A 27,500-nucleotide genomic window follows, 5' to 3' on the forward strand; every position below is an offset into this window, starting at 1 on the left:
ATTTATTTAATTTCTTTTTACTTCATCATTCTACCACGACATCTCCCAACTGCTACTCTCAGCATGCTTAACAATTGATGCACATGAAAGATTCACAAGTATGACCATGTGTGTATGTGTGTGAGTGTGGTGGAAATGTCTTTTGTTATACTGTGTACAAGCAACTGTGTGGCGTGAGCTACTGCAACCAAGAACAAATTCTTTGTATGTGTGGGCCAATAAAGGCTGATTCTGAATCTGGCAATTATGGGCATACTGACATGCATGGACACACGTGTATATCTGTGTGTGTGTGTGCGCGCGCGTGTGTATGTGTGTGCCTGTATGTGCCTGTGACTGCAATAGTGAGAGTGAAAAAGTGTAACACATTTTACAAAAATGTAATGTCCGAGTAATGAGAAGAGTCATACATGTAGCAGGTCATGCGTGTAGCAGTGCATACAGAAGTGTGAAGCCCAGCTAGCACACGTTGGGGGGGGGGGGACGCGTGATCTGACGTTATAGGGACAACTCGAAGGAAGTAGCTGCCAACCCCCTCGGTGCCAACGTGAGGCATCACCACGCCGAAGGATGGCCGAAGGAGGGCGCACCGCTTACACCTGACCCCTGTGATTGGCTCCCTGCCCTGTGAGTGACAACCATCCCACAGCCAAGTCCAAAGCTGTCTGAAAGCAGCACTCTGGAATGAAAGGGAGGTAGAGAGAGAGAGAGAGAGAGAGAGAGAGAGAGAGAGAGAGAGAGAGAGAGAGAGAGGCTATAAGGGGAAATGGTAAAGCAGTGCCAGTAGGAAGAGTTTGTTCCTATGCAAGATACTGGACATACTGTCAGCACATGCTGTGCTCAATATAGCAACTGTCACACAGCCAGAGTGTGTCTCGTGCTCTCTCTCTCGCTCTCTCTCTCTCTCTCTCGCTCTCTCTCTCCCTCTGAATATTATAGGCCTGTTACTCTGGAATTATACTACTTAATGAAACTCACACCAATCCTGTTCTGTCCTCAGCTCCAATGTTCTTCTGGTGTGGCAAACTCTCCAGCACTCTCTAATCTCTCCCTTCGTTACCCCCCCCCACACACACACCTCACGCCTCGATTCGGAGCCTCCCTCGCACTCCCCCAAGCCTTTCCCCAGCTCCACGCCTCCTCCTCCTCCTCCTCCTCCTCCCCTCCTTCTCCTTCTCTCTTTCTCTCCCCCTGTCTGTCCTTTTCAGAGCTGTATGTGGTAATCCTATTACTCATGTGTGAAAACCAGCTGAGAGAGAGAGAGAGAGACAGAGTGAGATGAGGGACTGTCAGCTCCATGTTACACTGGGCAGCAGGTGAAAGCACAACACAAAGAACATTAGTTGAAGATGAAACTATGAGACGTGGCCCTTATGTGAAGGGCTATTTGTGCATGAGGGAGAGAAAAAAGACAGAGACAGAAAGAGGGGAGGGTGAAAGAAAGAAGAGATGATGAGACATGGTGGAGTATTGTGCGTGCAGTCTCTGACAGTTGGAGCACCGAGCTTGAAAATAAACAAGTTCTTTGATGGCAGAAAGGCCTCTCCCTCTCTCTCTCTCACTCACTCACTCTCTGGCTCTCTCTCTCTCACACACACACACACACACACACACACACACACACACACACACACACACACACACACGCCTGCCTCTCCAGCATCACCCATCACTAAGCCCAGATTCCGTTGCCCTGCCAACACTGGCAGGGCCTTTACGAGATGATAAAACATTCAAGGGGTCATTTCATTACACGCTGAGACGTAGTGCTCAACACACTCGTCTCTCCTTCACCTGTTCAAAGTAAATTGCCGTGTCACATGACCATTAAAGTTATGGTCTAATTAACACACTAATCATAACGGAATTATAAATATCTAATAAGGCAGTGTACTGAAGAGTTCTGATATTTATTTGCATTATATCTAACTTTTTTTTAAACTGGGGATAATGGAAACTCCAGCAGAAATTATCATTTGAATGTACCAGACAGTTAGCCTTGGATTAGCCCGTGAAGTCGAATTTGGCTTGTTGTTCAAAATTGCGATGTGAATTTTGGGAAAACCAAATGCCGTACTCCGGCCGGGATTAACGCTCCCACAGCGTCTGAAGTCTCTTCCAGTGGAATCAGTCACGTCTTATTCAGTGCAGGCATTTGTCATCCTCACTGAGGGTTCCTGAAACCTGTGATCTCTGCTGCGATTGTTCTGCAGGGATCCATTCCCTCCACACCCGACGGAGGCTGCCCTCATTCTAGTTAGTGCTTATTTCTGACTTATTTCTGATATTAAAGAATATTCCTAAAGAGGTGCTGGTTGGTTCTTCAGCTTACCAGCAGTTCATGCACGTTAAGGAAGAGCACAGGACAGAGATGTTCAGACTGGCCGTGCGAGACAGGAGTAATGGTGAGCAGGGCCGTGGAAGGGTCAGAGGTCACAGGCTTCTACACTGCCACCCTGTTACCCTGACATGAGTTCTACCGCACTTCTCTTTTCCAGCTTAAAGAGATGGTGGGAGAGACAGACAGAGAGAGAGAGAGAGAGCGGGATTTGTTGTGTGAATGGCGCTGTATTCTTCTGATGAACACATAACGTGAGCTTTTTGCTCCGAGTGACTTTACATCACAGCTTTTTGGTGTTACACGGTGTTTCGAGGAATAAGTCGGGAGTGAGCGATAACATACAAGTGGCAGAGAGGGTGGACGAGGAAAAGAGTGCGAGGCAGAATGGGAGGCCTTGGAGAGAGAGAATAGAGAGAGGGAGACAAAAAAGAAAGAGCAGAGCGAGAGAGAGAGAGAGAGAGAGAGAGAGAGAGAGAGAAAGTGAAAGGAAGAATGTCGTTAAGGTGCCATTTAGTACTTGCACCAGCAGGAAACACAGAACAGGGATTGTGGAGGGAAGCCAGACCCAGAGTCGCCATGCCTTTCCAGACCTGCAGTCCTGCGCCTCTGTCCTGCATCTACTCCCTTCTTCTTCTCGCGCTCCCGCTCCATCTCCCTCTGCAAGTTCCCTTCCTCGGAAGTCAGTGACCTCACTTCCTGTCCTGAACGCTCACCACCACAGAGAGGGAGAGGGAGAGAGAGAGAGGGGGAGAGAGAGAGAGAGAGAAAGAGAGAGAAAGTAAGCATGTGTTGGAGCAAAGAAACAGGAGAGAAGGAGGGGAGGCAAAACAAGAGCAGGAGAAACAGTGAAAGGACAAAGCTCATCTGAACTGGAGGGCAGCTTGTTTATGGACTATATGAACGTGGGAATGTGCCGATCTCAGTATTTGCTTCGCCTTTCCCTGGGGGGTTGAGGGAATGGCCGTTTTCCTGAACACACACACACAAACACACACACACATATGCACACACTGCATTATTGGGTTGAGATGCATATCTGCACTTCATCTGTTTCCTGCTTGACCACAATTGCCCGCTGACTTTTCAGTGCTCGCCAACATAAATAACAACACGCTAAGGACAACAGGGCCAATCACGGCGGCTTCCCCTCATAAACGTGCTCCGTCTGCAGGGTTATACATTTAAATCACACCACACTATGTCCACTCACAATATCAGGCTCCCCCACGTGTGAATGAGGCAGATTCAATAGGCTTAAGAAAACCAATAGAGAATGTTGAAAGATTTCACACTTGTGAATGTCAAGCATCAACTAGATGGTCGTAGCACACAGCATGTAAGACTGTGTACATTTGATTTTTTGACTTTGATTAAAAGTGGACATTCTCTGGCTAAGCAGGAGTGTCACACTCATCGATAACTAGATCCCAGCTGAGAAGCAGAGGTAGGTAATGAAGCTAAGTTCGGGGTGAAAAGGTATTGTGCTCATCTACATGAGGCGATAAGCTACACTTCCCAAGTGTGACGTGTGTGTGTGTGTGTGCGTGTGAGAGAGTTTGTCACGGTTCAAGTTCTTGGCACTTAAACAGGATGTATATGCTTGAGAAAACCGATCAAACAGATCATGTTACACAAACTTGATTTATAATGCAGCTATATTCTCTAATATGCTGCAAAAATGATCACACACAGGCACACGCGCGCACACACACACACACACACACACACACACACACACACACACACACACACAGAGAGAGAATCTGAATTCAACTTGCATTTTCCTCAAGCGATAACATGTTATGTGACTTCTATTTATTTGCATATCGTGGCGGTTTGGCTACTTCTAGCATACAGGTGTGCGAGCCGTTAGTTTGTGAGCTACTCAGCCCGTCTGTAGAAGTGTGAATACTTGCAGACAGATTTCTTTTAGGGCCTGGTAAAACAAATGAATGATCTGTTTCTCATAAAAGAGAAAACATTTTACAAATTTTACAAAACACGTACCTTGCCGTGTTCTGGGATCTTATCAGACGTGTGCGGCCTGTCCTTTGCAGTCTAAAGGAGAAGTCTGCCCCGAGAGATTGTTTTTATTTGTTTTATTTTGTTATTGTTATTTTATTTTGTACTTTCTCCTAATGGGCGCGATGGTGATATGAGAGAAGACCCCCCGAGTCGTTGCTGACGTTAACCGGGCGTCATGACGCCGAATGCGCAAGCTCTTCGAAAACTCGTCGGCGGGACCCGTAGGACACGGATGTGACGTCACCACCCACCGTGGCGACGGCGGTCTCCATGACGACGACGCGCGCGCTCCGCGGTGACGCTGACTCGTGCTTTAAGGGGGCGTGACTCAGCCGAGGCTCGAGCCACCACCCCCCGCCGCGTGGGCGGCCCCCGGTGCAGCAGCGAAACACGACACCCGCGAGAGGGAGGAACGGGGGGGGGTGGGGTGAGGTGGGGGGGACGGAGAAAGAGAGTAACGCTACTTACGGACCGAGGAGGGTGGAGGAAGAAAAAAGAAAGAAAAAAGTCCGTGTGAAAGAGGGAGTGGGAAGCTGACTAAATTACTGCGAGCTTTCCGACATGAGATGCTTAGCTAGCGGAACCGGGGAGAGATGAGACTGTTGGCAGGAACAACTCGCGCAACCGACCGTAACACCACCGGAGGAGGCTCGGCGTGCCGGTGTCCGGGCTCGGAGCCGTAGCGCTCGGTTTTCGGGGGACTCCGCTTCACTTAGCCCTGTAGTTTCGCGGATCAACTCCACTCCAAAGTCTCCGGTGTCGGCGGAAGGGCGGTCCGGGAGAGGCACGGGAAGGGGGGGACGAACCGCCCGCCCGCCCGGTGGCTGCAACGGAGGCGGCAACTGTCAGCGGACACATTTAGGGAAAGTTTGGGCTCTCTCTCGGCGTTTCACAGCGAACCCGGGACCGGAGTAAGGACGACGCTCGCCCCGGTCGGACAGACCCGAGTGTCTACTGCCTTCTAAACGGACAACTTTGAGAATGAAAACCCCGGGAGAGTCGGGTAAGTTTTCCCGGACGTGTTGATGGCATTCGGCCGTTATCCAGTCAGCCATTTCACGCCGCAGCCTCCGACAGACGAGCCGAGTCTCCGCTCACTTGTGGCTTAATCGGCGGCGGCCGCGTTGTCACCGTGAATGCGAGCAAGTTTCCGACTGCTGGAGCCCAGTTAGGTTTCGGCTACGGGCGCCGTGACCGAGCCACGCCGGAAACGGGTAGCTGCCTGCCGACTTTCCGACTTTCCGTGTGTGTGTTCAAGTTTGTATTCTAATCGAAGCCCGTCGAGTTGTTGCGGCCGACGTAGACCGGACCTTTAGGCGACTGCGATTTACTTGCGGTCCGGGCTTCGGTTAAACATTTGTAAAGGTTCCACACAGACGTAGATGCAAACTGAAGGCGTGTGGAAAACTCGCGTCTGGCGAGATCTACTTCACGTCTTGTGGCATTTTCTCAAAAGCTCCAGCTAAGCTGAGACGCGGCGAGGCGCTGAGGCTTAAAATGGCAGGCGCCCCTTTTTTTATTGACTTTGCGAGTGTTGGGTTTAGTCGCGGGAAGCGAGCTCGGTCTTCCGCAGAGGCCGAGCTCAGACCGGGTGGCCACACACTCGACTGCAGCTGCAAATCTCTGGCCAGGGTGCCCGTGCGTGCCCAGGCCCTACCTGTTGAGTCGCTGGAACTTTGCACACAATCCGCAAGGCACGATTTATTAGCAGCCACCTTTTGAGTTTACAGGCGTGATTGTTGGGTGCAATTACCGAGTAATAACCATTTTAAAAAATAAAATAATTAATTAATTTTAAAAAAGAAACTGTTGTGAACATTTTACCGCGTGCATAAAAAAACAAGCGCGAGCTTTGAAACTGAGCGAGCACGGCAGAAGGCACATCCAAAATGGAAGCCTTAGCCTTCAGGGAAAACACGTTCAGTCGGATAACCACGGTACAGACTGGTCAATTTGCGCCAAAATAAATCGGTTTAACATTGCAACGCTTTCTGGTAGTCGGCGAAAACTTTTGAAATGGGCTTTTTTTCTTTTCTTTTTTTTTTTTAAACGCGCTTGTGTGTTTTGTGTGCAAATGTAAGCAGTAATGTAGCCGACATCTTTAACGATCTGGGTGCGTTTCGGGTTTGTCGGGTTTGTGGTTGAAGTTTGTAAGCTCGGTGAGACTACACTAGTTATCCCTGCGGCCTTCTGGGGAATGTTTGGGAATGTTTAGGAATCCATGTTGGGATCCCCCCCCCGCTTCACGTTCTCTTGATTACTTTCCCCACGCAGCGTGTTTTCGGGTTTCTCCACCTCCGCCACTCTGGCCGTGAAAGTTCGGCCGATTTTAGAGCTCAGCGCACGAGCCCCAGTAGCCCGCGGGGCTGCTAAAGCCACTCGGCGTTTGCAAAGTCTTCCTCCATGTTGGGCGCGTGTGTGCACCGTCTCCTGTGGGGACGTGATAACCGGAATGTAGGTGGCAGCGGACGGAAAACGCCCGGTCGACGGTTCCCGTGCACTTTCACGTTACTTTCCTGCGGCGTGCACGAGCAGAATGCAGTTTAAACTGTTGTGATTTCCGCAAGGACGCCCTACACTTTTCCCCGTGAGCACGCGGCTGTGGCTTACGGAGAGGAGGGGGGGGGGGGGGGGTACTTGTTTGATTTTTCTTTCTTAAAAAAAAACTACTTGAACTTATACGAGCTTTAACTGGGTTTTACTAAATCACGGCGATATAACAACGATGGCATGAAATCAGAAGCGCCCCCGATAAAGCGCGCATAGGCTCGCCGCCGTGCTTGCGCGCACGCGGTAACGACACTCACCACTAACTACTACAAGTGCCTTGCGGTTTAGTCGACGCCGTGACCCCGATAGAGTCGAGACGAGCGTAGGTCTCCGGCCCGAGTGTGTGACAGAGACAGTACTGAGAAGAGGATGTGGTCTGCGCTCGTACCTGCCGGTTCACTCACACACATACACACACACACACACACACACACACACAGTGAAATAGTGCAATTGTCTTTCTGAGTGAGAGGGTTTTCCATGGCAACAAGAAGCTGAAACAATGTGTTATCTTGAGTAGTTGTGCATCCTGATAAAGGGTGTCTGTGTGTATATCTATATTTAATAACGCTATCTGCTTCATCAGAAACACTTGCCACATTTAATCAATACGAGAGCCAGAGTTAGCACTTTCCTTTCTCTCTGATTAGTGCTGTATTGTTCAGCAAGTGTGTGTGTGTGTGTGTGTGTGTGTGTGTGTGTGTGTGTGTGTGTGTGTGTGTGTGTGCGCACAATAAATGGCTGTTTCCATCAGCTGGCTTCATGACTCCACAGCTTTTGAGTTCTTTAAATGCCTTATCCAGCAGGGTTTGCAAGGCTACGTTGAGTAACACATGAGATAAGCACAGTCCCTGCCCTGATCGTTTCATCCTCTTGTTGAGATGCCTTACACTTGTTTACAATTCATGTGGATAGATCCGACCAAATATGTGGAAACAGCAGACAGTGGCGAACTAAATTAAACGATTTCTCTTGATGTGTACCTTGGCACATGCATCCACAGTGTGAGTGTGTGTGTGTGTGAGTGTGTAGACCTCCCTCTCTTTATTTTAATCTGTACATTTTAGACATTTTTAACGGAATATTCATAGATGATATGAAATTCTCATGACTTTGTTTTTGTCAAGAAAAGTTTGTAGCCTCTGTTCCACAATGGATGGACGCCTCCTCATCGTAGTGTGTAATGCAGAAGAGTTTAACAAGTTCTGACGTTGCTCCATTAGTTTAGGACTGGTTGAGTATTTGCACTCACCTGTGTTTACATGCTGATGTACCCTTTAATTAAGCCCTGTGTGTGTGTGTGTGTGTGTGTGTGTGTTTTATTTGCTTACTGCCTTTTTGCCTTTCAAACAGTACTCTATCTTTCTGTTCCTTCGCTTTATATGAAACAGCTGTGTAGATCTGTCACATACTGTGAATTATTATTGTTATTATATTATTATTATTATTATTATTATATGTGTAAAAAAACAAACATTTTCAGTTTGGATTGCAAGCCGTGAATGAGTGGAGGTGTTTGTGGTCGTGTTGTAATGGAAGTCCGTGTGTGTTATGCCTGCCATAACAGTGGAAATGACAGTGGCGTAAGTTGCATGACGGATGGGACGTCCTCTGGAGCTGAATAGCATTTTGTTTATTTTACCCCTGTGAGAACAATAGGGGGCGTGTGTATGCTCTGCAGCGGGGGTATCACAGTCGCGTGTGCGCCTGTGTGTGTGTGCGCTCACGCATGACGGCCTGGCCAGCTCCTATAATGGCAGCTTAGACCCAGAGCGGACCCATGTGTTGGTGTCATTTATGGATCGTGGAGGGACACAGAGACCCTTCTTTGTGGAGACTGGGGCGTGTGTGAGTGTGACCCTGACTGCATGACCCTCTATAGCTGTACCCCTCACCCTACATTCTCACACACACACACACACACACACACACACACACACACAAGTCACGTGCTGGACATCCAGTGACGTGAGAGTGCAGTGCCCATGCCCCACCCCAGTACACTAGAGCGAGGGCTTTGCTTGGTGGCTTCACTTCCTCTGAAGCGCCCCGGCAGACCTTTAACTCTTTCCAGCGGCGGGCAAATCTAAGCTTACAGAGTATCACTGTCATTGTCTGCCTCCCACACACACACCTGCGTCCAGCTGTTCTAATCGATGTTCACATAGGCTCCTACAATGGGATGTGACCTACTTCTGTAAGCAGCTGAGCAGGACGCGGTGTGAGCGGGAGTGTCTGGGCAGTGAGGGCAGAGGCTGACCCCTCCCTCGCAGGTGGTCTTGTTTGAATTTGACTATAGAAAGTTGCTCATTTTGAATAATGGCCAGCGTGGGTATAGATGACCAAATGTCGGACTGCCATTTTATGGTTCATCAAATATGAAACAAAAATGTACACACACACACACACACACACACACACAGATCTGTTTTGGTAGAAAAAGTGGACCTCCCACATTCCTATTCTGAGCTTAAATCACTACAACCTGGGCCACATTACTTGTTCCAGGAAAGGCTTAACACACACTCGCACGCACACACCCCTCACACACTTTTTCATACACGTGCAGAGTCTCACACATTACACACCTCTTTCTGGGAAAAACTTGCAGCCCCCAGAACCCTGGGCACAACCGTGTGCGCATACGCTCTCGAGAGTCCGCGTATCGAAGGAGCCACCCGGAGAAGAATCATGCTGACGCTTTTTTTGTTTTGTTTTGATGTGACCCCGTTATTGTCTGGGGTCCCGGCGGGCCCCTTTACGCCTGAGCCGGAGGCGCCGGGCTCGCGTAGCTTAGCGGCGAGGGACGGCCCGTCCGCCTGAACAACCCGCGCCCATCATCCCACATCCCAGCAGCGTGGAGCTGCTACGTAATACTCAAACACACACGCTCGTGCTGTTCCACTGCCACTTACTGTTTGACACACTGTCAAGTCAGTGCGTCGTGCGGTGACAGAAACGTGCGTGTGCGCTTTGGCTGGGAGTCGGACTGAGCCAAGCTGTCTGAGAGCTGCTTCCACCACCTTCTGGGCAAAGGCCTGACATTTTATTTGCTTATTTATTTGTTTAACTTTTCCCCCTTTCCCCCTGCACCTATACATGTGGGCAGTCATGTTTATTTCTCCACGCGTGAGCAGAAAATCGCCACGACTTGCTTTTTCCTCCAGTGAGCAACGTCTCTGCTTGGTTCACTTGTCCTTTATTAGCGCTCCACAGTATCGATAAAGTGTCACACTATTGCTTCTGTAATTATATTGCTAATTTTGATTAGAATTATATTTTTAATCCATTGAAACACCCTCAGGAACGCTCAAAGGAAGCTCCAAGGTTTGGTTTACATTTACCTTTATGGCATTTAGCTGACACTTTTATCCCATAACTATGACTGAGTACAACTAGAGCAATTGAGGGTTGAGGGTCTTGCTCAGGGGAACAACAGTGTCAGTGGTGGGACTTGAACCAGCAACCATCCGATTACAAGTCAAGCACTGTAACCACTGAGTCGCTCCCACAGACTACGTTTCCCATGATCCTCCTGTACATTAGGCTTCCTGTTTATTGGTTTCACCCATTGTTCTATCCCCTGTGTGATTTTCTGTGTATTTAAACCCCTCTGTGTCGTGTTCACTGTGAAGTCTGACTCAGTCTCCACTAGTGTGTACCGAGCTCGTGTTGTTTTTCCCTGGCTGTACGCTTATATTCTGGTTTTCACCAGTTTTTCTTCCCCTGGTTTATAGTCTGCTGTATTCTATCCATCTCTCGCTGGTTTTCTGGCGTTCATATTTTGGACTGCTGCCTGGTGACCTGACTACGGCTTTGGTTTGCCCTTTGGGGTATTTATTAAAATCTCGGTTTTACCGAAACTGCTTTGACTCCGCCTCCGTCTGGCCAGTCCGACAGCGCGGATGTCCGGTGCTCACCTCCATATCGCCACCCCATTATAATCGGTATCACGGTAATGATTAACCGGCGATATCTTGTGCCTGCCGTGCTACCCCTCGCCTTGATCCGTGCTGGTGTTTTGTCTCTCCCAACAGGAGACTAGTCATTGTGTCTAGTGTCTAGTGCGGGTAACATACCTTACCCGCACTGGTTCTGTTTTTCATGTGCTGAGTTTGGGTTCTTTTATCTGCAGTTTGAGAATAATGAAAATCAGTGTGTGTTGTCATGAGGGTGACTCGGTGTAACACCTACATTGTGGTAAAGCATGTGTGTTTCTCAGGGCAGGCACGCACACGCACACGCACACACACACACACACACAAGGAGTGAAATTGTTGCCACATGTGCACACACACACACACAGCGTGGATGCACACTGTCTGAAGCTGACCCAATCATACGCTCTGTGGCTAAGATGAGTGTGTTTGGTATAAAACTGAACTCACACCCCACTGCAGTTTTTCTGTCACCCGCATTCCACAAGCTTCCGTGTTGGACTGGCAGGCTTGGCATATTTGCAGTCTGTTTTTATCTGAGAGAGTGTGTGTGTGTGTGTGTGTGTGTGTGTGTGTGTGTGGAGGGTGTATTTGGGATGGTGTGTGTGTGTGTGTGTAGGGATATGAGGACATGGCTAATAATATCACTGAAAGAGAAGTAACCATACACTCTCACCGTAACGGATGCCACAGGAGAAAAAGTGTGTGTGGGTGTGTGTGTGTGTGTGTGTGGGTGTGTGTGCGTGCGCGTGTGGTCGACTGCCGGGAATTCAAATGTTGTCTGGCGCCATCTGAAGGCCCCCCTCCCCCGCAACCCCTGTTCCCCATCCCCCCACTACCTCGCTATCCATCATTTTGCCCCTTTCCTCTTTAACAGAGGAATGTGAGATCACGCTTAAAACTCAGGCGCTTTCCCCTGCCCTCTAACCCCCCGCCCCTCCCCCGTCTGTCTGTCCTCCCCCGCTGTGTTTAAACCTGTTCGGTGCGTACATCAGAAAACTCTTTTGAACTCTGAGCCGCTTTGTAACTGCCCGATATTGCTTTGTAATTCATCATCAAGTTGTGTGCGTACGTTCCGAGCTGAGAGCATTTGAGCAGGCTATCCGCGTTCAGGACGCGCGCAAAGACACGTACGTGCGTACGCAGCGCCCGTTAGGACTGCATAGTTTAGCACAGAATCCTTGAAGTTACTCCAAATTACTTAAAATGATTCAAATGATTAGTTAGCTAATCACAAACAAGTATTTACCAACAAAAATTGGCAACTTTGTAATAAAAAAATACAACTCATTCTTGTTAGCCAGTTTTAACTGGGATATCCCTGTTATTTTGCACTCCTCATCAGATCCACTTTTAGTAGTAAGGCTGTTACTAAAATACATGAGTTCTGACTCAGAGTGGTCTGCTCAGGACATTATATGTGGATTATTACAGCAGCACATTGCAGCAAATGTTTTCTCAAATCAAAAGGAGAAACGTAGACCCTTTCCATCCTTTAAAACTTTGAACACTCTGTGTTGGTATTGCCTGGGATGGTCACTTTTTTGCCACACAAAGCGCTGGGCGTGATGAGTGGTAATGATCAGTTAAATCGCAGCAGAGGAAAGCCATGGGCGCCTGGTCTGCCCCGGGCGCTGGAAGATGGGAGCACAGCGGCCACTGGGACGCCCCGTCCCATAGCAGAGTGGCCCCCAGTCCTGGGTGGTGCACTGGTAGCCTGAGACGCCCGTGGTGTTTCTGGGACACTGAGCGAGCACCACCCGTTCTGGCTTTCCAGAACTTCTGGTGCTTTTATTTCGCCTAGATTATGTCTGTCTGTGTCTGTGCGCGCGCGCGCGTGTCTGTGTGTGTTTGTGTGTGTGCGTGTGTGTGTTTGTCCCTATGGACCAAAGCCTTTTAAACATTGATTATGACCTCGTCTCTTTAACCTTGCAGGCGTACGCACACACACTTCTGCCTCCATTTCTGTACACCTATCATCTCAAGATCTGTGTCACCAATCCATGCAGAAATACCCTAGTGACATCTCATCTTCCATTATTCTCCCTCACGCCCTCTGTTGTTGTAAGGATGCATTTTTCGGGGCTGAACACAGGCCGTGTCTGTCACCTGACCAAGATGAGCGTGCTGATCTTAATGAGGTAGTTCCACGGTGAATCTATGCTGTCCTCCAGCCCTCTCGTCTGCTGCCACTCGTGAGCATTTGACCTCTCGGTTTCTAAAAGCAACTGAACCCCTCAGCGCCGCCCCACTCGGAGAAGCACGCGGGCGTGCATGCGCTAGTGAATAATAGATAGGTGATTGGAGAACAGAGCAGCTGTATTTACAGGAACGTAAACGCATTAAATGTTAGTGCCTGGAAGTGACGCTGTTGGGCCAGACGCTCGTTCAGTCGTACCTCCGCTGCAGCTTCTGTGCTTTACACTTTTGTCTTCTGTAAACATTCAAAACTACACTTTTCCTCCGGCTCTCCGCTTCCCTGCAGTCGCTTTTGCTCCTCTTGATGTCGGCGCAAACGTTCAGCCGCCTTCTTATTTCCTTATATCGTCAATATTTTTGGACTAAAGATGACATCAGGATATAAGATGCTTTTGTGCGTGCGTGCGCTGATCTGAGCACTCAGCTCATGATTGCTTTAACCGGGCCCATTTTAGCCGCAGACCTGGCAAGGCCGATTACACAAAGCTCGGGCGCACAGACACGCAGCAGGCGGCTCGAGGCGGCTCAGGGCTTGCCTGCATAAGAGTGGCATTAAGGAGGATGACTTGGCAGAGACGGAAGGGGCCCGACCGAGGCTTCCGCTAACTACCGGAATGCGCACGAGCTTGGCGGTGCGTCATGCAGCGCATTCTTCCTCGAATTTTGCATGTAAAAATATTTACAGACAATTGAACTGCAAGAGAAGCCGGTGCCTCTGGTGCCGTAAAACATGCCTTTCGATTTCATATAGAAACTTGAAGTAATTTCAGACCAAAAACGAGAAGCAGTCACCTTCAACAGCGCCTTTAACGGCCCTTGGAAACCAGCCGCGGGCGTAAAGTTATTCGTCCGGCCGTTCCCCGGTATGGTTACGGGCTGCGTCGCGTGTTTCATTCCCTAGTTTGGCTTCTGCCACGGGTGCAGACGTCACTGTCCGGTATCGGGGAAACCGTCTGGCGCTGCAGCACCTGCGGGGAAAAGCGCCTGGCGTCGCTTTTCAGGAAGAGAAGAGCGAAGACTTGAGGATTTTCCCGTGGAGGTGTCGTTAACCGTGTCATTTCTGAAGTTTAGTGGATGGTAACACTCAAAACGTTTTCAATACATTTCAATAGTCCAATTTAGTTTCCATCCATCCATCCATCCAGAGGCCCTGGCGTGCACTCACCCCTTCTTTTCTGCACCTGACCAGCATTTGGGAGAGTCTACTGACTGCGTGGGTTGGGTTGCCAGGGTAACCTATACTTTTATCTTAGTGGAGGTGCGTGTGTTGTCTGTAGTGTAAGCAGTACTTTTATAAATGACCATGCTGAGCTCAAAAGCAGGTTACTGTCTGGTGTATATGTGTGTGTGTGTGTGTGTGTGTGTGTGTGTTCGTTCTTAGAGGTTGTGGTAGATTCCATTGTGCTCCTTCCAGGTGGTGGAACAATGTCTGTCAAGATGTCTGTGTGTGTGTGTGTGTGTGTGTGTGTGTGTGTGAGAGAGAGAGACTATTCTTTAAAAGTGTATGGCAAAGGGGAATTCCAAGCTTGTTTTGCTGTATATATCTGAGTGGACTGTGCTCTCTGGTGTGTGTGTGTGTGTGTATGTTATGTAATGTTCACCAGCAGCATTCAAGAGAGTAGAAAGTTCACACTGCTCAAGCCCTCTGTCTCCCCTGCACTAACACACCCCTCCCCTCCCCGCCCGCGTGTGTTTTGTTTCTTGGGTTAATGGTTTCCTGGTTAGTAGGTTATCGGGTCTCTGTGGCTGATGGCCCTCGTGCATTAACGAGGAGAGAGCAGCTCACAGGACCCTGTGCACGTGCTCACGTGGCTTTGAGAAAGTCCCATTAAACATATATTGGCTAGGACTTATTTAGCTCGCTAAAACATCTGTAGTATCTACAGGTACGGAATTACCCAATCACAGCGGTCTGACAGCATCACGGCTCCGAACGGCCAATCCCGTGCACGGGGGTGTGTGGGGGGGGGGTGCCTGGCTGTAATTGCTCTGATTCTAAAGGCGTGCGGCGGGTTGCCACGGTGCCGCTTCACACGGCGAGCCGGCCAGCATGTTTGCGTCACCGGCATCTTGCATAACGCGGGCAGGCTCCACAGGCTCCAGCGGCAGGGAGAGCCAGGCGACGAGCACCACGGCGACGAGCACCACGGCGACGAGCCCAGCAGGCGAGGCAGGGGAGCAGAAGCAGCTGCTGTCGGTAGCTGATATCCAAAACACTCGGCCTGCTTAACTCTGTCATTCCTCCTGTTAATTAGACTCACTCACTCTGACCCCCCCCCCCCACTTCCCCTGGGTGCTTGTGCACATACGAACACACATAGTCATACACACACACACACGTATACTCATACACACACACACTACCTTCCACTGAACTGATACGTATTGATCAGGCAGGTAGAACAGCTCACACACTCAAAGGATGACTGTTGTAACTGAGGCCCCTACCGAGAGTGTGAGGTGAGTGTTACCAAAACGTTTATTAGTCAATATACAACAAACAAGCAACATACAATTACAAAAAGAAAACTGATCTAAAGAAGAAATGTCCAAAAATACCACAAACTACTGCCTCATTTTCCACACAGCGCAGAACTTCACTGTGAGCCCAGATGTTTTCAGACATAATCTGTGTGTGTGTGTGTTTGTGTGTGTGTGTGTCAGGTGAGTGTTATGTAATGAAAATCAGCCAGACCAAATCAGCTCTAAAAGACACATTTAACCGTTTCTCTCTCTCTCTCTCTCTCTCTCTCTCTCTCTCTCTCTCTCTCTCTCTCACACACTCACACACACACACACACACACACACACACACACACACACACACACACACACACACACACACACACGTGTACACACTCACAGCATTAAAATGCCCCAGTTACCTCTGCTTCCTTGCCTTTCCATTACCAGTGTTAATGACCAGCATGTGGTAATTATGGGAGCCAGGTGTGTGTGTGTGTGTGTGGTGACAGGCTGTATCACTGCATGGGCTCCCAGTGCAGCTCATGTTTACCAGGGGACACACACCCATGCTGAGGCCCAGCCTTTATGTCCTATATGCGCCTACAAACACACACGCACACGCTTGGTCCTAGCCTGGATGAGGGTCGCTGCCATTGTGCCATTGCGTTTTCTCTCTCTCTCACTCACTCACACACACACACTCTCACTCACTCTCTCTCTCACATTCCCTCTCACTCTGTTTTTGTCTCTCTCTGTCTGTCTGTCTCTCACAAACACATGCTGGGTCCTAGCTTGTGTGAAGGGTGCTGCCATTGCGCTCCCTCTCTCTCTCACACACACACACACACACACACACACACACACACACACACACACACACACACACACACACACACACACACACACACACGCTCTCTCCCTCTCTCTGTCTGCCTCTCCCACATTTACAGTTGGACTGGTTAGCAGCTGTAAGTGGGGTGTTTTTGCCCTTATCTAAAATTGGAGCGCTAAGAGAATGACAGGAAGAGCTAGGAGTGTTGGGGGCGGGGCCGTGGAGATGAAGGAGGCGTGTGTATTTTTGGATGGCCACACGTCACACAGACGCAAGTCAGCCTGCTGTACACAAACAGAGATGGAGGTGACAAAGCATGCTGCTTACAGAGAGTGCGTGCGCGTGCGCAGAGTGTTTTACATGCTAGTGCAATTATGGGATTAAATGGACATTCCAGAGATTAAGATTTTGTGATGTTGCAGAAACTGACTAGTGCGTTTGATCGATCACGACACCCGCACTAGTGACCCGCACACTAGTGCGTTTGAGCTGAGGATCACTCATGAAGGTTTCTGTCGCTCTTCAGCATGTCCACACTGGCCTTTACATGTTTAGGAGTTTAACACTCAGGATGGTTCTGATCAGACTCACTACACAGCTGTCGGAGAACTGCTGTGGAAAACGCAAACAGGTAGAATCATTGTGGGTGTGTGAGTGGGGGTGGTTTGGTATGTGGTTGGGTGGGTGTGTGTGGTGGCTGAGCAGGTGGGTGGGTGTGGGTATGTGTATGTGTCTCTGTGCTCTGTGTCCTGCTGGAGTGGAGCACCAGTGGCTCTCACACACTGCTGGCTGGGTGATGTAATGGGGATTTTAGCACACACACACACACACACACACACACACACACACACACACAGTACTTGTGTTTGTGTATGCATGTGTACATTTGAAGGGAAATCTGTATTCCTACCTACATAGCATCTGTATAGCCAAGAACTCACAAATACCTGTTGCTTGCAGTCTTTCTCTCTCTCCCTCTCTCTCCCTCTCTTCCCCTCTCTTTCCCCCTCTCTTTCCCTCTCTCTCCCTCTCTTTCCCTCTTTCCCCCTCTCTTTCCCTCTCTCTCCCTCTCTTTCCCCCTCTCTTTCCCTCTCTCTCCCTCTCTTCCCCTCTCTTTCCCTCTCTCTCCCTCTCTTCCCCTCTCTTTCCCCCTCTCTCTCCCTCTCTTCCCCTCTATTTCCCTCTCTCTCCCTCTCTTCCCCTGTGTCTCTCTTGCTTGCTCCTACCTGTTCTATTTGAGTCCTGGCTTTCAGGCTGAAAGGATTAATTGTCATTTATGTTTTATTTTTTTGTTCTGTTCATTTCTAGGAGTTTATTTTTAGGCCTGAAGTGTCTGGTTGCTAAGAGACGGTGTCCAGGAGAGAGAGGAAGATAGAGAGAGCGTGGAGAAAGCGAGGGAACAGAGAGAGATATATAGAGAGAGAGAAATGTTTGCGTTGTGAAGGCTGAATTACAAACACGCTCACGCACTGAGTCAGCGCTGGCTCGTGCACGCACACATGCGCGCGCACACACACACACACACACACACACACACACATGCGCCCGCGCGCACGAACACACTTGGTCTGTTACTTGTTTTTCTGGATTGTCTTTTGTCACGCTGTCGTGCTAGGCTGTGTGTGTGTGTGTGTGTGTGTGTGTGTGTGTGTGTGTGTGTGTGTGTGCCTGCTGTCTGCTCCTTTCTTCTCAAACATTCACCAGCTCAGTAAGGCCAAAGCCCGAGACCGAACCACTCTCCGCTGCCACACACACGTGCACGCACACGCAAACACACACAGGAAGCACAATTGTTGTGATGGTGCAGACTTGCTAACTTCCTGCACAGCAGTGGTGACACATTCCAGGAAACACCCAGCGACATACAAACACAAACACACCTAAACACCCCATGTGCATGCCTGCGCACGTGTTTACGGTGACTCGCACGGTCACACACTTCAGTCCAGCATGGAAGGGGCTGGACGGCCTGTGTCAGCCAGGGTCACGGTCAGTCTCCCAGTCACACGGAACCTTCGCTCCCAGTCCACCCCAGGCGCTGCGAGACGGGGCGCACCTGCACCCTGGGGGGCGAGGCATGGGGCGTGTGATGGCGGCAGAGCAGAGAGAGCAACAGTGATTCTCACCTGCATCACCCCAGTCCGGGGTGGGGGGCACAACGCAGGACATGGATGCGAGGACTGATGGATGGGTTTGGGGCTAATGAGAGCAAAGGAGCAGAGGGAGAGGAGAAGTGACTGAGCCGTGGCGCGTCTCTGCTCACCTGCTCAACACACCCAAAGAGAGAGAGTGTGTGTGGGTCTGTGTGTGTGTGTCTGTGTGTGTGATCATCATGGTGTTGTAAAGAATCTCAGTGTAACCTGAAGTAGTCAGTTTTCCTCTCTCTCTCTGGCCTTGAAGAGTTCTTAGAAAGGTAAACAGTCTTACTGGAAAGGTGTGACGGTGTGATGAAGTTATGAAGTGATGAAGGTGTGAAAGCAAATCCCTCACCTCTGTCTCTTATACCTCTACCATACTCACTCTCTCTCTCTCTCTCTCTCTCTCTCTCTCTCCTTTCTTTGTCAAACAATAACCCCTGTGTGTGCAAGTCTATTTTTGAACACCCAAGGCCATCTCTCTCTCTCTCTCTCTCTCTCTCTCTCTCTCTCTCTGCTGTTGCTCTTTGTCAAGGTTAAAGATGCATCGTGCCCACTACCAAAGACAAACCTACACCTTAAGACACACTGCCTCTGTCCTTAATGATAATAACCCGGGTGTTTTGTGCTGTTCTCACCCCTCTCTCAGTCTTTAATGTGGTTGTGGTTTGATGTGGTCACTGAGAGGTTCTGATTCTCCCTTTTTTGTTGTCATCACATGACCCTCTTTATCACGCCTTCCTGTTCTTCCTTCTCTACTCAGGCTACATCAATAAGACAGTGAGTCTTACGGAGACGTGTGTGTGTCTGTGTGTGTGTGTGTGTATAGACTTTTACTCACACACACACACACACACACACACATCAAAGACACACTGCTCAACACTCACTCTCCATTAATATTAGTTTTCACACAGAGCTGTTGGAAGTCCAGCCACTGAAGTTTCGCCTCACCCACCTCCTGCATGCACACACACACACACGCACACACACATGCACACATACACTCTCTCTCTCTCAGTTCAAAGACGAGGAGCTTGAATTGCTCCTCTGTGCTGCCTGACAGAAACTCTTTAGTGTCATGGATTTAATTTTTGCTAATCTACACAAACTCTTCACCCTCTCATAGCCCCCGCCCGGACCCCCCCCTTATTCTCTCGCTCCCTCACTCTCTCTCTCTCTTATTCTCTCGCTCCCTCACTCTCTCTCTCTCTTATTCTCTCGCTCCCTCACTCTCTCTCTCTTATTCTCTCGCTCCCTCACTCTCTCTCTCTCTTATTCTCTCGCTCCCTCACTCTCTCTCTCTCTTATTCTCTCGCTCCCTCACTCTCTCTCTCTCTTATTCTCTCGCTCCCTCACCCCCCCCCCCCCTTTGAATGGGCCGCTTCCTCACAGAACAAAGCGGTAGTATACTCCACTGCTCAGGATTCTTCAGATACCTCCAGCGTTAAAAAGTTCAGCTCCGGACAGCCGACATAGTTGGATTTACATAGTGAGAGAGCGAGGGAGGGAGAGAGCGAGGGAGGGAGAGAGCGAGGGAGGGAGAGAGCGAGAGAGGGAGAGAGCGAGGGAGAGAGGCAATTTGACCTGGATGACAGCAGACTCTGAGACGAGCTATGATCTCATCCTGGTCTCTCACCCTCACCATTGTCACCCTCTGCTCTGTCTTTCTTGTCCTCTGCCGGCCGTCCTGAAACACATGTCATCCCCTTTTCCCTCTGTATTGTTTTATTGGGTGCTTGCTGCTTCCCGGACGTCTCTCGTTAAATACACACGCTGGTGTGGCAACGCGGAGATTGTGCCCCACTTGCCTTAGATATTGGCAAAGACTGGTCCTTGAATTAATGATGAGAGTGTCTGTCTGTCTGTCTGTCTGTCTGTCTGTCTTCCTTCTCTTCTGTGGTGGATCTTGTATCTCCCCCTGGGGGGTTGAGGAGAGGGGGAGAGAGAGAGAGAGAGAGAGGGTCGTGAAGGTTAAGTAGGGAGGGGGGATGAGGTCATGCACACACTCACCCACAACCCAACCCGCCGGCACTGCATCGAGGCACTTCACATACACGCTTCTCACACTCTGTTTCCCCCAGAAAACACACTGCACAGCACCGTGCACGCTTTCACCCACACAGCACACAAGACGATGTTTACACACACCATACCATGGATAGTCCAGACAGTGTCTCTGTGGACTTTAAAGTTTTAAGAGCTCAGGAATTTTACCTGAAAGGTTCCTCTATTTCATTTTTCATATAAAAAAATGAAACGAATTTTTAAAAAATGTTTTTATTAGTTAAAATTAAATTAATTGATCCTGACGGGTCTCGACAGGTTGTGGTCTATCCTAAATATTACACCCCTCGATTAACTATAATATGAAGTGTACGGTGTGTTATTGGAAAAGACATTAAACGCATTTGGTGATACGAAGCCGTCATATCCACTGTGAACACTACCTAAATGTTCCCAGGGGTCTGTGCTGATTACGGCCCCCAGACTGGGCTCGGCCTTGGAACACCGAGCAGTGGCCCAGTTGGGTGGGTGTGTGTGTGTGTGTGTGTGTGTGTGTGTGTGTGTGCGCGCATTTGCACGCATCTCCCCATATCAACCATATCAGTGTACCAGTGCTGCAGGACTCTCTCTGTCTCTGTAAGTAATTTGATCAACACGCGCACTCACACACATATGCATACTCGTAGCCTTGAAGCATTTTTGTCCTCAAACTCAGTCTGATGTGCCTTGGAGCGCGTGAGACGCATGACCATAGAGAGGCGCGCGATCAGACGTCACCCCTGTGTACGCGTTCGGCGAGACGCCAGGGTGCACGCGGCTGGAATGGCGTTTCCATGTGGGAGGGGGACGAGCCTGCCAGCAGCCAGCGCAGCCTGTGTGTCCGCGGGGGTCTACCTAGCCGTGAGACCCCCCCCCCCCCTCCTTTTGTTGCCCATCAGGGAGCCAGACAGACGGCGATCTGGGCTCAGACGCCCTCGCCCCGAGATCTGTTTCGCCAGCGTGTGAGACGTGACACCGGATCACAGCCTGCCAGAATCTCTGGGGCATGACACATTTGACCTCTAAAACAAACAATTAGCAAATTAGCAGTTAGCTTACCTGAGGTGTTGGGGGTGTGTGTGTGGGTGTGTGTGTGTTGGAGTTGTACTCTGCTACTGTGCTAATAAACACAGAAATGTGTTGACGTGCACGTGCATAAAACATGCTGGGTGTGCTTTGGATAAAAGCATCAGCTAAATGTAAAAATGTAAAGTCTCTCTCTCACTCCCCCCCCCCCCCCCCAGGGTTTGCCTTCCCCGAGTGGGCCTACAAGCCTGAGTCTAGTCCGGGCTCTCGGCAGATCCAGTTGTGGCACTTCATCCTGGAGCTGTTGCGTAAAGACGAGTACCACGACGTCATCGCCTGGCAGGGTGACTATGGCGAGTTCGTCATCAAGGACCCGGATGAGGTGGCACGACTATGGGGCGCACGCAAGTGCAAGCCGCAGATGAACTACGACAAGCTGAGCCGCGCCCTCAGGTGAGGCTCCGCGCTGGCCCCGCCCTCCCGGTCCATCTCTCCACCCTCACGCTTTGCCTCTTGCGGTCTCTCTCCATGTTCTATGTTGTTAGTATATGCAGCGTTATGCACATCCACTTCATCTGTCTCTTACTAAATTGTCACTTTTACAACAGTCTTTAACCAGCAGGAGCTTGAACTATAACATATAACAATGTGTAGAACCTGGTGCCTAGAACCTAGTGTACAGCCGTCTAGAGCCCTGCGCTTTAGAACATATAGTCATCCCTGGAGTGACCTGCCTGTCTCAAGCCATATAGGCTCCGAATGTGGGCTAATCCGCGATGGCAGGACGGGGCCGTTAGAGCACCGACTGTGGCAGGACGGGGCCGTTAGAGCACCGACTGTGGCAGGATGGGCCGTTACAGCACCGACTGGCAGGACGGGCCGTTACAGCACCGACTGGCAGGACGGGCCGTTCCAGCACCAACTGTGGCAGGACGGGGCCGTTAGAGCACTGACTGTGGCAGGACGGGCCGTTAGAGCACCGACTGTGGCAGGACGGGCCGTTAGAGCACCGACTGGCAGGACGGGCCGTTACAGCACTGACTGGCAGGACGGGGCCGTTACAGAACCGGCTGTGGCAGGACGGGGCCGTTAGAGCACCGGCTGTGGCAGGACGGGGCCGTTAGAGCACCGACTGTGGCAGGACGGGGCCGTTAGAGCACCGACTGTGGCAGGACGGGCCGTTAGAGCACCGACTGGCAGGACGGGCCGTTACAGCACTGACTGGCAGGACGGGGCCGTTACAGAACCGGCTGTGGCAGGACGGGGCCGTTAGAGCACCGGCTGTGGCAGGACGGGGCCGTTAGAGCACCGGCTGTGGCAGGACGGGGCCGTTAGAGCACCGGCTGTGGCAGGACGGGGCCGTTAGAGCACCGGCTGTGGCAGGACGGGGCCGTTAGAGCACCGACTGTGGCAGGACGGGGCCGTTAGAGCACCGACTGTGCTCCCATTAGCCTGGAGGTCTGTGCAGTCCCTCAGAACACAGAGGCACATGCAGCTCTCCGGCATCTGGGCTGGAGAACATGGAATGAAGAATTGAGGCACCCATGTGGTGACACGGTCCTGCTCGAGCCCTGCGGGGGAGGGATGGCGTGCGTGCGTGCGTTAGGGACCCGGGGTTTTCCATCAGTAAAAGATCCGTCCATGCCTTCAAGTCCACTGCCAAGTCATTGTTTCTCCTGTCTCACTGCTTTTCATTTCATCTTTTGTTCTTTTCTCTCTTTCTCGTTCTCTATGTTAAACACGCGGCCCCTGTGTGTTAACAGACTCTGTTCATCAGCGAAGGGTCCTGTATAAAAGGTGATGTTAATGTGGTGCAGGGTGTGGACGTAACTGCCTCCCACCCTCAATGCCCCAGAGCTACACCTCCCAGAAGCCCTTAAAACTCTCCAGTGCTGTGGGGGACCATTTCTGCTTACTGCAGGATTGGCCTGAATTAGTTCCGCAGCTGCGTTCTTCCGTTGCACGCCCTGCAGAGACTCACACACGTTGGTTTATTGGTTTATGGGCAGTGGTGGCTCAGTGGTTACGGTACTTCACTAGTAGTAATCAGAGGGTTGCCAGTTCAAGTCCCACCACTGCCAGGTTGCCACTGTTGGGCCCCTCTTAACCCTCAACTGCTCAGTTGTACTCAGTCATAATTGTAAGTCACTTTGAATAAAAGCGTCAGATAACTGTAATGTTGACTAAACCAGTGTTTGTTCTACCTGTAGCAGTTGTGGTTGTTTTATTCTCAAGGTTGTCGCATCTCCTTCTGCGGTTTTCAGGCTTTTCAGGTGTTCATCTTCGTGCGTGTTTGTCAACCTCCATCAAGCCAATGTGTGTGTTGGCATACTTCCTTTCCGAGTTTAAATTGCAGCGATGTTTTTGGTGTTGGGAACGCTGCAGTGCTGATGTGCGTGCCGTGTGACGCGTGCAGGGTGCGGCCTTACTCCTTCCTGTGGGGGAGCATGGGGAAATTCCCTCTCCACGGAGCGCCATTGTCCCAGTGCCGACGTCCGCTGGCGTGACGAGATGCACGCGGCTTCACCCTTCGGCACCGGAGAGGGGGCAGGGCCTCTCGCTCCACCCACTCTGGCCCTACTGCCCACTGCACAGTTCCTGGCATGTTTTGACTCTGGGATCATTAAGCGTGCCTGTGCAGGCATCTGACAGTGAGGCAGGTCCTCCAGGTGCTCAGAGTGAAGTACTTCATTGGCTTTGGAGTCGATTGTGTGTGACTGGGTGTGTAGAGAGAGGGCGGTTCAGGGGACTTTGGCAACAACAGCTCTCTTTGTTAAGAGGATGATGACAACTGTGTGTGTGTGTGTGTGTGTGTGTGTGTGTGTGTGTGTGTGTGCGTGTGTGCGTGTGTGTGACGGAGAGAGAGCGGAGTGTTCCTGAGGACAGACTTGTGTACATCTTATTGTCAAGGGCAGAATGAGTTCTTTATTAGCTCAGAGGGCGGAGGGATATAGCACACACTCGTGGCACACTCTGACACGCGCGGAAACACACACACACACACACACACACACAATATGTTTATCTGCGAGTTCTCAGTAGAACCAGTGAATGCATCAGTACTCACTATTTGTTTACTAAGCATCTTTAGATACTCAAACACACACACACACACACTTTCAGTTTGGTACTATGAGCTGTGTTATTTTTCCCCTCTGTGTTCCTGCCTCATTGTGGGGATAGTATCACAGTTCTCATAACTCTTTTTGTATAATCTCATACTACTGGTAGTTACAGACAGTTAATATTACAGATCTCAGCACATCCCCATTATGTCTGATGAGAGGTGAAAGGAGCGTGTGGTAGTGAAGCCTGGCGCAGAGCTCCCGGGATTCTTGTGACCAGACCTTTCTCATAGCTTTATATTACAGAACAGGAAATGAACACACATGAGGACTGTGGTGTGGTAGTATGACAGTCATCCCTGATACTAGAGCAGCTCTGATACTAGAGCAGCTCTGGTAAATCCCGGTACTCTGGTGCTACAGTGTCAGTCCGCTGTTTAGTACCAGGCCCCTCCTGTTCAGAACACACTTTGATAGTAGGGCCCAGTACAGAGGTAATGAAAAAGATGTGTGTGTGTGTGTGTGTGTGTGTGTGTGTGTGTGTGTGTGTGTGTGTGTGTGTGTGTGTGTGTGTGTGTGTGTGTGTGTGTGCGTACAGTTGTGCATAAGAGAAGCTTCTTTGTAGCTAAATGTGGACACCCAAAGAATTCTTCTCTTTTTGAAGTCAAGTCAGATGTTCAAAGTGCATTTATATCCATGTGTCCCTGTGTGGGTCCCTGTGTGAGTGTGGATGTGTGCGCATGACCGTGACGGTAACACAGGGGAACATAGGAGAGCCACCAGGTGTGCTGGAATCTGTAATATCTCTCCTTACCATTATTTTGGCAGTTAACTAAAACTTGATTTAATATTCTCTAGATAAATACGTACTTTTGGAAATGTGGTAGAACTCTGTGCTTCCCTTCTCTCCTGGTTTCTTGTTCTCTGTCTCTCTCTCGTTCTCTCTGTCTCGCTCACTCTGCTTTGTGGCCCCTGATCTGTTTTTGTCTCAACAAAAAAAACCTGTCTGAACATTCATGACTCTTAATGACCATAATTCTGTCCCTCTCTCTCACTCACTCACATGTGTATTTTAGTGTTCAAATTCAAAGATAAGTTTCTCTCTCTCACACACACACACACACACACACACACACACACACAGAGTAATGCGGCATCCTCTAAGCATTAAGAAAAATCTCGTGTCAGCATCTTCCTTTAAACCTGTCATTCACACAAATTATGGGCTTGCAGGTCATAGAGCAGATCAAACAATGTATAGCAGTATGCACACACTCACACACTCACACACACACTCACACACACACACTCACTCACACACTCACTCACTCACTCTCACCCTCACTCAGCTGTAGGAAGGATGAGGTAGTTGTCTGGGGTTATATAAATAGAGCATTAGGTGAGACAGGGTTATGAGAACTGCAGAGGTTAATATAGAGACAAAGTGAGGGAGAAAATAGAATTTCTATATGGAGCCTAAGAAAAGGGAACTTTTTTATAAACAGAAAATGTCCCCAAAGCTGTCCAATATACATCACACACACACACACACACACACACACACACACAAACAAACACACACGACACAGTATCACAGTAATAGTTTGGTGTGGTGTACTGTAATGACGGTGTCATATTTGATGTTTGTCTTGTGCTGCAGGTATTACTACAACAAGAGGATCCTGCATAAAACTAAAGGAAAACGCTTTACCTACAAGTTCAACTTCAACAAGCTGGTTCTCGTCAACTACCCCTTCATAGACATGGGGTCATCAGGTACAGGCCGTTCTCACGGGCACGCGCACTCACGCTCACTGCCTGCGTACTGTCTTTTAACCTCCTACACAAACGCTGCGGCACGCACGTGTGTGTGCCTACTCATTGTGTTCCGCACTCCCACACGGTTGACATGCACACACGCACACTGAACCTCGAGAGTTTACATCTCTCCCTCCCTCCCTCTTTCTCTCTCTCTCTCTCTCTCTCTTTTTAAAAATTCCTCTCTCTCCTCCTCCACCCTTTACCTCTCCCTCCCTCTCTCCTCCTCCAGGTGTGGGAGTACCCCAGAGTGCTCCCCCGGTGCCTACGGGCGCGGTGACTCATTTCCGGTTCCCCCCGTCCACCCCGTCGGAGGTGCTGTCCCCCAGCAGCGAGGAGCTGCGGAGCCCCGGCGTGTTTGGCGGTGTGGGCCGCCGTCTGGCCCGCGGCTCCGTCTCCGACTGCAGCGACGGCACCTCCGTCAACTCCGAGGTGGACGAGGGCGGTGGTGGCCTCGGCGAGGAGCGCATCCCGGAGAGGGCCGCCGAGAGGGGCTTCCGCGGAGCCTCGCACCCGCGGCCGCCCCATGACGCCATGTTTCGGATGTACGGCGGGGGCGGTGGCCTGGCGGGGCGCCGCCCGCCGGAGGTGGCCACCCACCGGGTCCACCCGGAGCCACTCTCGCCCTTCCCCGTGTCGCCGCTGCCAGGGGCCGGAGGCTCCGCCCTCCTGGCCCCGCCCCTCTCGCCGGCGCTGTCCATGACGCCGGGCTCCCACCTGCCCTACACGCCGTCGCCCAACCTGTCGCCAATGCCGGGCTCCATCTTCTCCTTCAACCCCGAGGACATGCAGCGCTACCTGCAGGCCCACACGCAGAGCGTCTACAACTACCACCTCAGCCCACGCGCCTTCTTCCACTACCCCAACATCGTGGTCCCGCAGCCTCATCGGCCTGACAAGGGCCTACCTGCCGCCGCCGCCGCCGACAGGGGCCCCACCGAGCGCCCTTCCGTGCTCGCCCACCGAGCCCCTGGCCACGCCCACCCGCATCCAATCGCCGCCCAGCCCCTCCCCCTGCCCGACGAGCCCCACCCCTCACCCTTCAAGTTCAAACTGCAG

The 27,500-nt window shown here is 50.6% G+C and overlaps 1 protein-coding gene and 1 long non-coding RNA gene across 5 annotated transcripts in view; one reads left to right on the forward strand and one right to left on the reverse strand.

Annotated features, from left to right (window-relative positions):
- Positions 1–4,804, reverse strand: part of LOC113583235 (uncharacterized) — a 12,044-nt gene extending 7,240 nt beyond the window's left edge. Inside the window, exons 1-4 of one of the 4 annotated variants that reach the window (XR_014117016.1) lie at positions 4,349–4,804; positions 2,932–3,042; positions 2,684–2,734; positions 411–679 (exon numbers count right to left, since the gene is read on the reverse strand). This is a non-coding gene — a long non-coding RNA (uncharacterized LOC113583235). The remainder of the gene's footprint in view (positions 1–410; positions 680–2,683; positions 2,735–2,931; positions 3,043–4,348) is intronic. The other 3 variants (XR_014117017.1, XR_003411252.3, XR_003411253.3) reach the window with 3 other exon arrangements.
- A 19-nt stretch (positions 4,805–4,823) lies between these two features.
- erfl3 (Ets2 repressor factor like 3) overlaps positions 4,824–27,500 on the forward strand; it is a 25,606-nt gene continuing 2,929 nt past the window's right edge. Inside the window, exons 1-4 of the mRNA XM_035530956.2 lie at positions 4,824–5,369; positions 21,777–22,011; positions 26,284–26,399; positions 26,674–27,500. The exon at positions 26,674–27,500 is cut by the window's right edge and continues 174 nt beyond it. Coding sequence (XP_035386849.1) covers positions 5,348–5,369; positions 21,777–22,011; positions 26,284–26,399; positions 26,674–27,500 — 1,200 coding nt within the window. The 5' untranslated portion in view covers positions 4,824–5,347. The remainder of the gene's footprint in view (positions 5,370–21,776; positions 22,012–26,283; positions 26,400–26,673) is intronic.

Source organism: Electrophorus electricus, chromosome 14 (assembly GCF_041902795.1).
Source record: "Electrophorus electricus isolate QZ-2024a chromosome 14, ASM4190279v1, whole genome shotgun sequence".
Taxonomy (NCBI): Eukaryota; Metazoa; Chordata; class Actinopteri; order Gymnotiformes; family Gymnotidae; genus Electrophorus; species Electrophorus electricus.